This window comes from Crocuta crocuta, unplaced genomic scaffold (genome assembly GCF_008692635.1).
Source record: "Crocuta crocuta isolate KB4526 unplaced genomic scaffold, BGI_CrCroc_1.0 scaffold24, whole genome shotgun sequence".
In the NCBI taxonomy this organism is placed as follows: domain Eukaryota; kingdom Metazoa; phylum Chordata; class Mammalia; order Carnivora; family Hyaenidae; genus Crocuta; species Crocuta crocuta.
This window is the reverse complement of record NW_027530974.1, coordinates 1,092,185-1,106,869: the sequence shown is the minus strand read 5'-3', so window position 1 is coordinate 1,106,869 and position 14,685 is coordinate 1,092,185. Positions and strand designations below refer to the sequence as shown.

Here is a 14,685-nt window from a genome sequence, read left to right as displayed (position 1 = left end):
TTCCCGGCAGCCTGGGCGAGGAGGTTTGCGCGCCGGCACACCCCCACGTCCCTTAGGCGCCGCTGCCTTCTCTTCACTGGCCTCCGCTCCGCCCAGCCTTCTGCCGCACGCCCGTAGCGACATGGCACACGCGGCGGTATGCTGCCCCAGCGCTCGGGGCTCCGGGGACGGTGAGATGGGCAAGCCCAGGAAGGTGGCGCTCATCACTGGCATCACGGGGCAGGTGAGTGCCGAGGAGGGGGTTCGAGCCGGGCCTGCTGCTGCCGGGGCACGTGTACGCCTCGCCCCGCGCTCGGGGCTGCCCGCGTTTCCAGGAACAGCCTTTGGGCATCCCGGAAGGTTTCCAGTGTGGCTTGTCGGAGAGGTCGGAGACAAGATGTGTCTTGTGGGGAGTGTGCTGGATGCCTTGGATGCTTCTAGGTTTCCCTTGGGGGCGTGTGTTCTGCTTGGGATGTGGTCCTCAAACCTGAGCAAGACTGCGCTCTCTCACCTGTCCGGCCCGCGACTGGAGCGCTTGTTTCTCCAAGCCCTCTAGGGTGCACTTCCAGTTTAGTTCTGTAGAGATCCTAGTGCTGGGGGAGGGAAAAGGACTGGGTTTCCGTGAGAGTGTGTGTGGAGTCAACTTGCTGTATTTCCGTGTAAGGGCCAAGGCCACTTACCTGCTGCTAATGCTTGGGAGGCAGGGGAGTTCTTGCGCTTTTCGTTCCCGCTCAACCAGATTACCAGCCGGAAGAGACAAAATAAAAGAAAGTAGTGCCTTGGAGTCAACAGACCAGGAAATGTTTTTTTTGTTGTTGTTTTTAAAGAGTACACCTCATAAATATTTTTTAAACACACAAGCTTCTGAGATTCATGTTAACACATTTGAACTGTATGTGACAGACTGGTCCAAAAATTAGGCTAGGGTTCTATCTGTAAGCAAAAGGAGTTCCTTGAGTGAGATAATCATGAGGAGCTGTCCTGCATGTTGGAACCCCCTGTGCAGGCTGAGCGTGGCTGTTTCTGTCATCTCTTAGAGATGTTGCAACAGGTAGAACCCGACCACTGTTACCTAACCAAGCTGTGCTATGTGAGATTCATTGGTGATGGAATAATTTTGCCCATGTATTTTTCTAAACAGTATTTCTGGAGATTTCCTGGTAGTGGCTAATATTACTCTGTAATGAAGATGATAATAACAGCTAATAAATGTTGTGCTTATTATATCGATCACTTGACTAATATTAACTCTTTTAGTTTTTACAAGTACTCTTTGAAGGTGATTTTTTTTTAATCTTCACTTTACAGATGTGGGAAGTGGCATGGGGTTTGATTTGCCTGAAATAAAACAACTAGAAGTGTCAAGTTGGGATTTAGACTGCCCTCAAAGCACTCTAGCATTAGAAAAGAAGTTGGAATTGGCCAGATGTAGAGTCAAAGAGTATTAGACAATTTTAACTGCTGGATAACTGATTAGTTTCTGATTCAGGCAGCTTACTGTGTTTAAAGCAGTTACAGTAAACAACTGTTTGAAAACTGGTGGAAGAGGTGGGTAAGACAAGGATTTGAGGTTGAGGAAGTGAACCATTAAATTTAGGCAAGAGGTCATATGCTTCCAGGTCATGGCCTACATAGTCCCTCCCTCCCCAATGCTGAGGACTCTTCCAATTTCTTAGACTAGATCTGAAGCTCAAATGTTTACTGAGCTTATATGAACTCCTGAAGGTAGAGGTTTTTTTTTTTAATACCATTAAGAAATTAGTTAAGCTGTTAATGTAACTCTGTTGCTATGGTTTATACCAATTTAAGTGATCAGCACTGAATCAATGCAGGTTAGAAAAAAAAAGCTTGTTGAGAGCTTTGAACACAGTAATCTGGTTGGTACTGAGTGGCAAGGGAGGTACAGAAGTGGCCCCCTACTGTAGTTTGTCCTGTAGGCTGCCACCGGGAAGTCTTTTTTACACACGTGTTCAGCATGCTATGCTCTGGGCAGAAACTTTTGGTTCACCATTTCATTTCTGACTTTAAACTCTTACTTGGGATTCACGCTACTTTTACTCTCAGCACCAGTGTTTTAAGCTTTCCTTCAACATTTAATCTCTGCATTATCCCTTTCCATGTTGAGTTGTTGTGCTGGCTTCTATAGCCCCTGGCACAGTGTTGAACTCTGTAGTTACCACATTAAGTCCTTGTGAATGGACTGCTCTGCTATACAGTGCATTTATCTTCTAGGGCAGTGACTCCCCACCTGGGTATCAAGGATCTCCAGAGGACTGTGGAGTTATACAAGACGTCTGAAAATCTATACATTATTGTCCATTTAAAAACATAATACTCAATGAGAGCTTACTGAGCCACTCACTCTGCTAAACATTTTATATCCCTACCTTAGAGGCAGGTAATTTATTCCCAATTTAAACCTGCCTAAGTGAGGTTAAGAATGTTCCCTGGGAATGCACACCCAATAAGTGTCAGAGCTGAGATTTGAACTGAGAGGTTGCTTAGACCCATTTTGTTACTACTGCTTTTGTGGTAGGCTTCACACATTAAAATATAGTTCTCTCTCTCTCTCTCTCTCTCTCTCTCTCTCTCTCGGTGTGTGTGTGTGTGTGTGTGTGTGTGTGTGCAAGTGCGTGCGTGCGTGTGTATTAGAGAGTGAGAAAGAGATTGTTTTACTCTAAGAAGAGGTCTCATATTCAAGAAGGTGAGACAGACACCATTGCCCATAGGTCATTTGTGGCAGTTGTGCTATGATGGGCTCTTAAGTGGGTCGTCCCAAATTCCCACTTGAGAATGAGTGCAGATAGCCATGGTGCCCTGTCTGTTAAGTATCTCTGGTATTTACCATCAAGCTTCATATTCTAGCTTTAGCCCTCCTGTCTGTTCTTAATACAGTAGTTGTGAATCAGTTTTTAAAGTTTTTACCTCATTAAGTCACCTTAAAACCAGGCTCTGGCTTTGCTTTGCTGCCTTAGGCCCTCTGCCAGCCATCCCCAAAGCTTACCTCTATTGTCTTAACGATGTTTGTGGTTCTTTACTACATATATGGAACTGTTCTTGCTGTTGTGTGAATACTGTCTCTTAATACCTCATTGGAGTCCTTTTGTGGCTGAATGCCCTCACAAGTTGTACTCCTTTTCACTCTCCTAAAAGCCTCTGTGCACTGTAACTAATCTTGCCAAATGCAGCCATTCCATGAACTTTCTTTGTATTTACATATATGCAACCCCTATTGGCTATATAGGTAATTTTCTTAGTTCTTTGGTTTGTAAACTGCTTCAACATAGAAACCTTTTCAGTATATTATCTCCCACATAGTGGGCTTTCAAAATGTTGACTTTTCTCATTAACATCACATCTTTGTTCTGTGTCTGCAAGGTACAAGGCTTGTTTTGATGTTGATGGGAATATAAAGATATTTAAACTTACTCATTGCCCACTGAGATATCACTGTCTTTGAGGAACTTAAGACAATGCACATGAAAAAAGTAGTGTTGTACAAGTGTGTTAGGGGCCAAATGAGTGGTTTATCCAACCTCAGGACTTTGGGAGAAGTTGTTGAATGCTTGAAATAGCAGGGAATGTATGGGGTGAACAACATGCACAAGAGTGCAGAGAGGGAAGAGTTTGGGGACAGTGAGGATCGATTAAGTAATAATAGAGGGAATTTAACTTATTAAACTATTTAGAGCCCTTTCTCATTTCCAAAAAGATTCTGAGGTGGCATCAATAAAAAACACATCATTGGACCATCAGAAAAAGAATGAAAAAAGACCCCAACACTTCAAAATCGAATTGTCTTCAGTGAAGGCAATAGAAAGGTGGAGGTAGTATACCCAAAGCTAAGGGGTAGCTGCTGTCGAGGTGGACGTGAAATTCAGCTTTGAGTTTCCTGATAGTCAAGACAAAGTGGATACATGAGTGAAACTTTTTATTAGTATTACACTCTTAGAGAAATAACCTTAAAAATGTTTATTTATTTTGAGAGAGAGATAGAGGGAACACATGCACGAACAGGGGAGGGGCAGAGAGAGAGGGAGAGAAAGAATCCCAAGTAACATCTGCATTGTCCACACAGAGCCTGATGTGGGGCTTGATCTTATGAACCATGAGATCATAACCTGAGCTGACATCAAGAGTCAGCTGCTTAACCGACTGAACCACCCAGGTGCCCCTAGAGAAAGAACTTTTAAACAACAGAATAACATGATGCACAATATGCTTGATAGTTTTTTAAAGAAGACAGTCATCTTCTTGGAACACTTTTATTACTCCCTAATGGATGACAAAAGCATACTTTTTTGATGGAGATTTAGATAATTGAATGGATTTCCCCCTTTTTAATTTTTTTAATTTTTATTTGTTTATTTGAATGTTTTATTTATTTCTGAGAGAGAGACAGCGTGAGCAGGGGAGGGTCAGAGAGAGAAGGAGACACAGAATCTGAAGCAGGCTCCAGGCTCTGAGCTAGCTGTCAGCACAGAGCCAGACACGGGGCTTTAACCCACGAACTGTGAGATCATGATCTGAGCCGAAGTCAGAAGCTTAACCAACTGAGCCACCCAGGTGCCCCAACCCTCTTTTTTAAAATCTACTTTTCTAATATCTGTTATTTCAAGCTGGTCTCTGCTAAGAGAGCAGGCAAGTTGGAGCTACAGATTACTTTGTCAGGTGTGTTGACTGTAAGGTTAATATTGGTGTTTTAAAGGTGGAAGAATTTGACATGGTGAGGTCCTTCTCACCTGTAAGTTGGTCTAGATTTTCTTTGGGAAGTGGTTTAGATCTGGCCAAACATTTAAGCAAGTACCAATTCAAGGCTCCAGATTTCTGCATCATGACAAATGGAAGAGAAAGCATTTATCCTTAGTCAAGAGGAGTTAACTTGTCTGTATTTGGAAGACAACAAACTTTTAGTCCCTTTGAGTTATCAAGGTCAGATTCTTTAAGCCATATTATTTTGTTTCAGAATTTTGTTTTTGTGGCCTTATTTTTTATTTTCACTAATTTAATTTGTTTCACTTGAGGATATTCTAGCTTCCATGAAGCAATCCTGGCCTTTGAAGAAATGGATAACCTAATTGCCTAGATTCAGGTGGCTTTTGCAGGCTTCATTTTCTTCATTGAAGGTTAATTTAGCATATTAGAAAATGATCATTGAGAATTGGCAGGAAGTACCATTCTTCCCACCTTTTAACTTTTTCTTAACCCCTTTTAATTAATGCTTCAATTGAATTATAATAAATGACTGGGACAGTACTCTTGGTCTTTCTGATCCATATTCAGTTTCCCACAAATCTCTATGTTCCAATATAGGTATCAGAATCATCACTTATGGAGATGGAGATTTAGTGAAGTGTGATAATATCTGTTAAAACTAGCCTATTTGGTTGTTAATGGCTACATGGTGTCCTGGAGCCAAGGCTTTTTCCAGTTCAAGGGAGAGGCCCATGATTGGTTAGTGATGTCTGGCTGGGAGAGGGAGTGATGGCATCCTATATCTTTACAGGATTGTGACTCCTTGAGGATAGGAAAAAAGTGTCTTAGTCATTTATCCCCTGTGAAGCACTCAAAATGTTTGATAAATTAATCTTTAGTTCCTGATGTTTATTGTCTTGTGGAAGACTTGCCTGGAAATTGCAGATGATTGTAAAAATAAGAATAAAATGTTAATGATGTATTCCTTTTTGGTTGGGTAGAAGGAAGACATTGTCAGGGTACTGGGCAGAATAGGATAGTGTATACTTGACAGACAAATTGCAGTTTAGGAGGTGAAATGATTTATTATAACTTAAGGTTTAAAGGACATGGAATATATTCATTTCAGGAAAAAAAAAGGTAACATGTCTAGTTTTGCGTGATAGATTTCCTACTGTTTTTGTATTCATATTTATCACTAAATTTGAAACATATTTCTTTGGTATACATGCTGGGATTTTAGAGCTGCAGTGAAATACCATTATTGTGGAGAGGAGGAAAGGAGACTGAGAAAATGTGATTTCCCCAGGTCACACAGCAAATTAGTGCTGGCCTTAGGATTAGCACCCTGGGCTCTTGTCTTTCCATTATCTTAGGACTCATCAACACTGTCTTCTAACAAGAAAGAGAGACTGCTTCAAGCTAGGAATGTTAGAGTAAAAACTATATGTATTAATAAAATGTAGATTATAGTGTTCTAGAAAGTTGAATAATAATAAATATATATGTGAAGAAGTAATCAAATCCGTTGCAATATGTAAGATAAAGGTAACTTTATGTAACATTTAACATCTTATAACAAAATCTTTTGTACTCTGCAAAAATTGTGAGGTCAGGGTAATTAAATAGGAATTTTTAGTATGGGATCTATAAAGGAGAATTGTAACACTAAAGAAAGGTTAACTTTAGTCAACACATTCTTTCAATTTTTTTATTTGAGTATAATTGACACACAATGTTACATTAGTTTTAGGTGTATAACATAGTGATTAAACTCCTCTGTACTTTATGCTATGTTGACCTCAAGTGTAGCTACCATCTGTCACCATACAACACTATTACAGTACCATTGACTGTATTCCCTGTGCTGTGCCTTTTATTCCTGTGGGTTACTTCCTTCCTAACTGGAAGCCTGTATGTCCCACTCTCCTTCACACATTTTGCCCATTCTCTCACCTCCTTCCCCTAGCAATCATCAATTAGTTCCCTGTATTTACAGGTCTGATTCTGCTTTGTGTTTCTTTATTCATTTGTTCTGTGTTTTAGATTCCACATATGAGTGAAATCATATGGAATTTGTCTTTCTCAGTCTGACTTCTTTCACTTAGCATTGTACTCTCTAGGTTCACCCATGTTGTTGCAAATGGTAAGTTCTTATCCTTTTCTAATGGCTGTGTAATACTCCTCTGTGTGTGTGTGTGTGTGTGTGTGTGTGTACTACATCTTCCTAATCCACTAGGATGCTAGGACAGTAGTGTCCACTATGGACACTATGTTGCTTCTATATCTTGGCTACTGTAAATAATGCTGCCATAAACATAGGGGGTGCATGTATCTTTTCAAATTAGTGTTTTTGTTTTCTTTGGGTAAGTACCCAGTAGTGGAATTATTGGATCATATGCTATTTCTATTTTGAAGAACCTCCATGCTTTTTTCCACAGTGGCTGTACCAATTTACATTTATATCAACAGTGCATAAGGCTTCTTTTTTCTCCTTGTTCTCACCAACACTTGCTATTTCTTGTCTTTTTGATTCTAGCCATTCTGACAGGTGTAAAGAGATATCTCTTTTTGATTTGCATTTCCCTGATGATTAGTGACGTTGAATATCTTTTTACATTAGACAACACATGCTTTAGGGCCTTAGACAATCACTGTTCATTCAAGGTCATAGACTGTCCCAAGCTGGTTAGTGCCTCCAAACTTATGGAGTGCTACCTTATCTACTCATGACATGGGGGTACTCATGAGTGCTGCACATCTCCATGTTTGGCCTCAGGACTCCAACGCTGGATTGAGAGTGACTTTTATTAGTTACTGACTTGATTTCTGGATGAACTGAAGGTTCATTGTCTTTGTGATCCTCAGCAGCTTTTTGAGGTGTAGAGTTCTCAACATGCCTATTGAAGCAGCCTTTCCTGAACTTTTGTTAGACAAAAATCACCACTATAGCAGAATTATTTGGCTGTGATTCTAGGTAAAGAATCAGGTTTAAGGAGTGAGCCAAAATGTTTGCCTTCTGGATACTTAGTAGATCATTATTTGGGGATAGGGTACAGAAAAAAGTTACTGACGTTGATAGAATGATTACTGTGTGCCGTGCAGTGTACTAAGCACCGTCTACAAATTATTTCTTAATCCCAGGTGGTATGAATTTTTACTGTCCACCTTGTATTAAACAAGGAAACTGAGACTTGGGAATTTCAAAATGGCCTAAGAACCCTTAATGCACTAAGTGTTTTTTTTCCTCAGGACCCTCTCTCCTGCGTTTTCAGACTAGCTCTGTTGGGGCGGTTTGTCAATAAACTGCAGAAGTTCACTGCTCTCAACGTGTTTTTAAAGATGGCTATATAATTTGATTGGTGCCATACTGTACCCCTTAGGTGATGTTAACATTAGTGTGTGTGTGTGTGTGTGTGTGTGTGTGTGTCTTAGTGGAAGGATGGAATAGGGGTAGGGAATGGAGGTCAAGCACTGTGTTCTCTGAGGCCTTTTTGTGGCTCCTTTCCCCACCATTCTTTTCAGTTCTCTAAGGGATTTTACAGTAAGAGATGAAGATACTTCTCCCTGCCCATGAATCTTCCTATTCCAGTGGAGAGCCAAGAGCCAGTGGTCAATTAATAGGATCCTTAGAAACAGGTAGGTCTCAGGCTACAGTGTGGGCGATGGGCTGTCTGGATAAAAATTGTGACTGAAGAGCTTATTTATAAGCTCTGATGAGCACATGGGTAGTCCGAGTTTTCAGTGTGGTGGAGAGAGGCAGGTGAGAGGTTGAGATGCTTACTTGTGCAGCTGCTACAAATTATTCCCAAGGATTTTTCTACCTGCGCAAGGATCTGAGAGTTACAGCTCCCAGTTCACTTTTGTGCCCTTAGATACATTTTTTTCTTTCTTTCTCCACTGATACTTTTCCTTTCTGTAGACTGGGGTTTGTCTTTGATGTCAAGGTCCAGATTAGATTTCCCTTAGGAGACTCAGAAGTCTTCCAGATTCTTGTACCCTGTTATGAACAGGCCTGCTCTAAGCCTGAAAATGTTTTGGCCTGCAAATTCATCTTAGCAAGTACTTTGATTTAACTTTTCTTCTGGAGAGTTAGTTTAGTCAGAAGAGTTGCTTCCTTGACTTGAGAGTAGCCTCCTCTCTTCTCTCTTCCAGTAGCATTGCATTCCTCTCATAAATTTCCAGGTAGTTATTTTTTTTCATGTTTAATTTATCTCTTCTTCCAGAGGCAATTACATTTTGGTGTGAATAATCCTCTGCTTAGTAATAGAAGTATTGTTAGTCGTAATTAATGCATTTGCCAAATGTTTGGGTGCCAACTATGTGCCAGGCATAGGGATAAAGCAGTGAACACAATAACAAAAATGACCATCCTTATGACATTGATATTCTAGTAATGTCATGTTCTGGTAACACAATGGCATTAATGTTCTAGATAGTGATGGTAATTACAATGATTAGCATATATTGCAAATTTCCTTTCTGCCAGGCACTGTTCAGTGTTTATATTTATTACTGAAGAAGCAGAGCACACCAATGATGCAGTTTTCTTATTATCCCCAATGAACATGGAAGTTAAATATATTATCCAAAAGTGAGTCCAGTCATTTTTTGCACAGTGATATCTGAAATGTAAATCCCATTAATTTTATTTTCTATTAAGTTTGTAATTGGTGTCAACATATAAATTCCAAGGAGAGATACATAGATTGTATATCAGATTTGGAAGACAAAGCATATTGAAGAGTTTTTTTTGTATTTGTGGAAAGGTGGATTATAGTAATAAAATAAGCCTGTGCTAATCACTACATTAGAATCCTTTTACTTTATTTTATTAGCTGTGTCATGTGGGTCATATCTTAGTTCTTTGGAGGGCCTATATTGATGACTAATCTTGTAAACTCTATGCAGGCTGGGGCACTGTCTTGGAGCAAGTGAAGAGAATGAGTTAGATTTTTAGCCCAGCTTGGGTTTAAATTACTGATTAGCTGCTTATGAGATGCATGGCTTGGGGCAAGTTTTAACCTTTGCTGTTGGGTTGGAAGAGTAATTCTACTAAGTATAAAATAATTCTGGCACATAATAGGGACTTTTGCCCCATTATTAGGTTGTACTTTCTCTTCACAGTCTTAAAAAGATAATAAAAGATTTCTTGAATTCAAGGAAAGAAAGTTGAATGAGGAGGGTATTAATATTTAGCCTTGCTTTGCACGAGTCTGTTATAAAGGACAGAAAGTTCCACAGCATTTGGAATCAACCAGAATACTATAAAGTACTGGGAGGCGAAGAAATTTAACATCACTAAGTCTTACAGACTGATTGCGTAAGCAGATCTGGGAGCCGGTCTTATCTTCCTGTAAGAGGATTGCAGTCAGTGGACTGCATTCTGAATCTTCTTTACTGTGATTGTGGTCCTGGAATGAAAGGTTGGCATAACTGGAATGAGAAAGATGACTTGAGTGCTGTCCTACCGTGATCAAAGACTGTTATGTGTTGGAAAGGGTTTTTATGTCTTTACATTACTTGTAACTAACTGATTACCTGAGGAAAGAGCATGGAACTGAAAATCAGAAGATGGGTTTTACCATCAACTTTATTTTATAACCTTAATTTTTTCAGAGCCTGTTTCTTGATCTTTATTGCAAAGGGATTACTTTGATCATCTCTCAAGTCAGAGTGTAAAGTGCTATGACTTTAGGATTGAACCCTAAAGGTGGTTCAGTCAGTTAAGTGTCCAGGTCTTGATTTAAATTCAGGTCATGATCTCATTGTTTGTGAGTTCAAGCCCCGCATCGTGGGGGTGGGGGTGGGGGAGGAACTCCGCATCATCCAGGTGGAGCCTGCTTGGGATTCTCTCTCTCCCTCTCTCTCACATCTCTCCCCCCCCCCCCCCGCAAAATAAATAAAAAGGAATTTGTAAGGTTAAAGTGAAGAATCTGAGCTGTCTGTCCTTTTAGGTTATACCTCATGAAGTGATTTTTTGATTAGAAAGGATTTTTAAATTCCTGTTATTTATTATATGTATTTTGAGTTTAGCATTTAATAGTTGAGGTTTTATTCATTCAGTAAATATTTGCTGAGCTTTATCCTCTGTTAAGGTAGGTATTGGCAAGATGAACATAATTTTGTCTTCAAGAAGCTGATAGTCTGGTGAGTAACAAGCAATTTTTCAGCATGTTAAGTAGTATGTTAGTAATAAATAAGTCACAGAATCATATGAAGATCTTTTCTTAAATAAAAATGCTCTAAAGTATCATTGGGGCACCTGGGTAGCTCAGTTGGTTAAGTGTCAGACTCTGGGTTTTGGCTCAAGTCATGATCTTGCAGTTCCTGGGTTTGAGCCCTGTATCAGGCTCTGTGCTGACAGTGTGGAGCCTGCTTGGGATTCTTTCTTTTTCTTTCTCTCTCTGCCCCTCCCTACTCACGCTGTCTCTTTGTCTCTCCCTCTTTCTCTCTCTTTCAAAATAAAAAAATAAATAAACTTAAAAAATTCTCTAAGTATCAGTAGATTTATTGAGCATCTCCTTCTTGGAAGTTTCTGGTTACAAGTGCTGTTGTATTAACAGGGTTAATTGTGAAGCCTTCTTGTAGACAGCTGAGCTGCCTAAGGACCACCCATATACTATATTATTCTTCTTTTTGACATAGAACTCTTTTGAATAGTCTTTAAAAAAATTTTTTTTAATGTTTTATATATTTCGGAGAGAGAGAGAGAGAGAGCGTGAGCAGGGGAGGGTCAGAGAGAGAGAGGGAGACACAGAATCTGAAACAGGCTCCAGGCTCTGAGCTAGCTGTCAGCACAGAGCCCAACACGGGGCTCGAACCCATGAACTGTGAGATTATGACCTGAGCTGAAGTTGGATGCTCAACCGACTGAACCACCCAGGCGCCCCTGAATAGTCTTATATTCGGTGAACAGTGGTTAAAGATGTTACTGTTTTCACACTCTTTTTTCTATCTTAGAAGCTGTATTTCCAGCTTTTAGCAAAGGTAGAGGTGCTTGGATTTGATGAAATAAAGCAGTGAAGAGGCAGAGACACTGTTATGTGACAGAAAGAGCTCAGCGTTGGGTGAGCTTGAAACCTGGGCTCAAATCCTGTTTTGAAAAAAAGTACATATACAGATGTCTGCCACTTATTGGCTGAGTGTCCGTAAGTGAGTTACTTAATAACCTTGAACCTTAGTTTCCTCTTTAAAATGCAGTTAATTATACCCACATTACAAATTGATGTGTGGATTACATATGATTATAATAATACCTCACACAGTGTCCACACAGTTTCTGAAATGATAGTGCTTATTATTTATTATGTATAATAAATAATTCATTATGTATAATAAGTTATTTTGTGTAATAAGTTCACAAGATTGGGAGGTATGAGAGAAGGATAGACAAGTGTTTTGAGGATACAGTTTAGTAGGGGCGCTTGGGTGGCTCAGTCAGTTAGGTGTCCAACTTTAGCTAAGGTCATGATTTTGCGGTTCGTGAGTTGGAGTCCCGCATCAGGTTCTGTGCTGACAGCTCAGAGCCTGGAGCCTGTTTCAGATTCTGTGTTTCCCTCTCTCTCTGTCCCTCCACTGCTTATGCTCTGTCTCTCTCTGTCTCAAAAATAAATAAAAGCAAAAAAAAAAAAAATAGAGAATACAGTTTGGTGTAGATAATACAGAATGAATTCGAACAATAGATGTAGGAAGACCTGCTAGGAGAGTCTTGTAATTATGAAGCTACAGATGCAAGCAATGTTGGTTGTGGAGAAGAAAAGGGAATCAAAGGGACAATAGGATTTTGTGATCAGTTAGATATAGAGAATGTAACAAGGGCAGGAGTTGGAGACCTCAAAGCTGTTTTAATTTTGGAAACTGGCTGGATGGTATTGCCATGGGCAGAAATGCAGTCATGGGGAAAGAAAGCCAACTTCTGGGGAAGATATTGAATTCAGTTTTGTTCCTCTTGAATTTGAGGTGACAGCATGACATTCAAGACAAATAACCTATAATCTATTTAAAATACAAGGCTGGGATACAAGTGAGAGGTCATGGCCACATAGTCTTTTAGAACAACGTGGGCAGCAGCTGTGGAGTGGAAAAGCTGTAGGTGTGTCCATACTGTTCTATGGTACTCTTCGCCAGTGCTCTTGCTCATCCCCCAGAGTTTTATGTGGCTCTCACTTATCTGGCATCAAAACTAACATTTTTCCTTTTAGTTTCATGATTGAAGTTAATTAACTGGGTTATTCTAGTATACTTTAGCTCTCTTTCCCTCTTTATTTATCTTAATTATATTTTCTTAATATCATGTTCTTGTACAAGATCCCTCCAACTTTCAGCTTACTGTCTCTTCCTACCGTAAAGAATTTTGGGAATCTCATACTTCCAGATTAACTGGAAGCAAGGTGCTCAGTTCCATTAAGCATATCCATGAGAACTCAGTACATGGGGAATGACTGAATGAAGCATACTTAGGAGATAATTGTGTGGGATAGAAAGCCAATTATTGGTAATGTTCTTGGCAGTGTTCACCAGTGTGCCAAACTTAGTCTTTGGCAAGCCAGTAAGTGGTTTTCCTGCCAAATCTTGTGACTTACTATAAGTAGTAACATAATTGTGTATATAAATCCATTCATTGAAATGAATCTACTTTTAGGATGTTGTTTTGGTGCTCAGTTACATAGAACTGTGTTACACAGAATTCAGGTTAGATGACTTTATATGAAGTGTCTTTTAAAAAATTTATAATGTTCATTTATTTTTGCGAGAGAGAGCAGGGAAGCAGCAGAGAGGGAGGGAGAAACAGAATCTGAAGCAGGCTCCAGGTTCTGAGCTGTCAGCATAGAGCCCAACATGGGGCTTGAACTCATGAACTGTGAGATCATGACCTAAGCCAAAGTCGGAGGCTCAACTGCCTGAGCCACTCAGGTGCCCCATATGAAGTGTCTTTGTTGGAGTGTTTGCCTTATCTTTTTCAGATGGTCATACTGTGTGTGCCTTTTAAGAATTTCAGTACATGTGAATTTTAGGATATCCTTTTTCTGACTTTCATATGACTTATTTTTAACTTCAAGATTAAAAAAAGTAAAGGTTTATTACTTATTTATAGAAAGTGTTTATACTTTATAATTACACTTGGAAATTGTGCCTCTGGAGATTGGTTATATTGTATGTGCTTGAATATTGGATTTGATTATAATGCTGAAATTAATTGCTCAGTCCCATATAATAGAGGCATGTTCGTTAATGAAGAGTGAAAAAGCCTTGAAATGTACCTTTAGCAATCTTTAACAAAAATAAACTAGAGACCCAGTCAACATGATGGAGAAGTAGGGGGACCTGATGTTCTCTCATCCTTCAGACACAGCAGTGTTGAGACCAGAGGACTTGGAATTCAAAAGTCGGATTACAGAGTGTCAGAGTCCTCTCCAGGGTCCCATGGGGACAAATTGGCAGGCCATAGGTGCATGATTGCGAACTGGGAGAGATGAAATGGGGCGGCATAGGCACGGAGGAGAGGGATCCCCTTCTGTGGAGAGACAAAAGGAAGAGAAAGAGAGGCTGTGGAAATGTAGTATTGTATTTGGACAAGAGAAAAACCACGGACCGAGATTGGAAAAAATGGAGAAAAATCCAATTTCTAACTGCGGGGCTTTCTGCAGACTGGGCCCGCTGGCCTGTTTGTGCACCTGGAGAGGAGGAGAGCCAGCCCTGGGCGCCGGTAACTAGCTCAGAGGTGCGGTCCGGAGTGGGAGAAAGCAAGCCTCTCCCTGGAGTGCTGTTGGAAGAAGGTGTATAGCCGTTCCAAGGATAAACACTGCCTGCACCCGCCAGCCAGAGGCCATTTATCAGCGGGGTGGACTAGCACTTCCCCGGAAGCGCAGATGGGAATCCTTTAAAACGTGGGATATGAATCCCAGCTGAGCACCTAGGAGGTGCGGGACACTGGAGCGGGACAAACTAACTTGCTAGCGCCTGTGCTGCACTGTGAGGACGTCCTGAACAGTGGTTTGGGACACATAC

The 14,685-nt window shown here is 40.4% G+C and overlaps 1 protein-coding gene across 1 annotated transcript in view; it reads left to right on the top strand.

Annotated features, from left to right (window-relative positions):
* The first annotated feature begins 6 nt into the window (after nucleotides 1-6).
* The window catches only part of GMDS (GDP-mannose 4,6-dehydratase), a 536,248-nt gene continuing 521,569 nt past the window's right edge, over nucleotides 7-14,685 (top strand). The window contains exon 1 of the mRNA XM_077769970.1: nucleotides 7-223. Coding sequence (XP_077626096.1) covers nucleotides 122-223 — 102 coding nt within the window. The 5' untranslated portion in view covers nucleotides 7-121. The remainder of the gene's footprint in view (nucleotides 224-14,685) is intronic.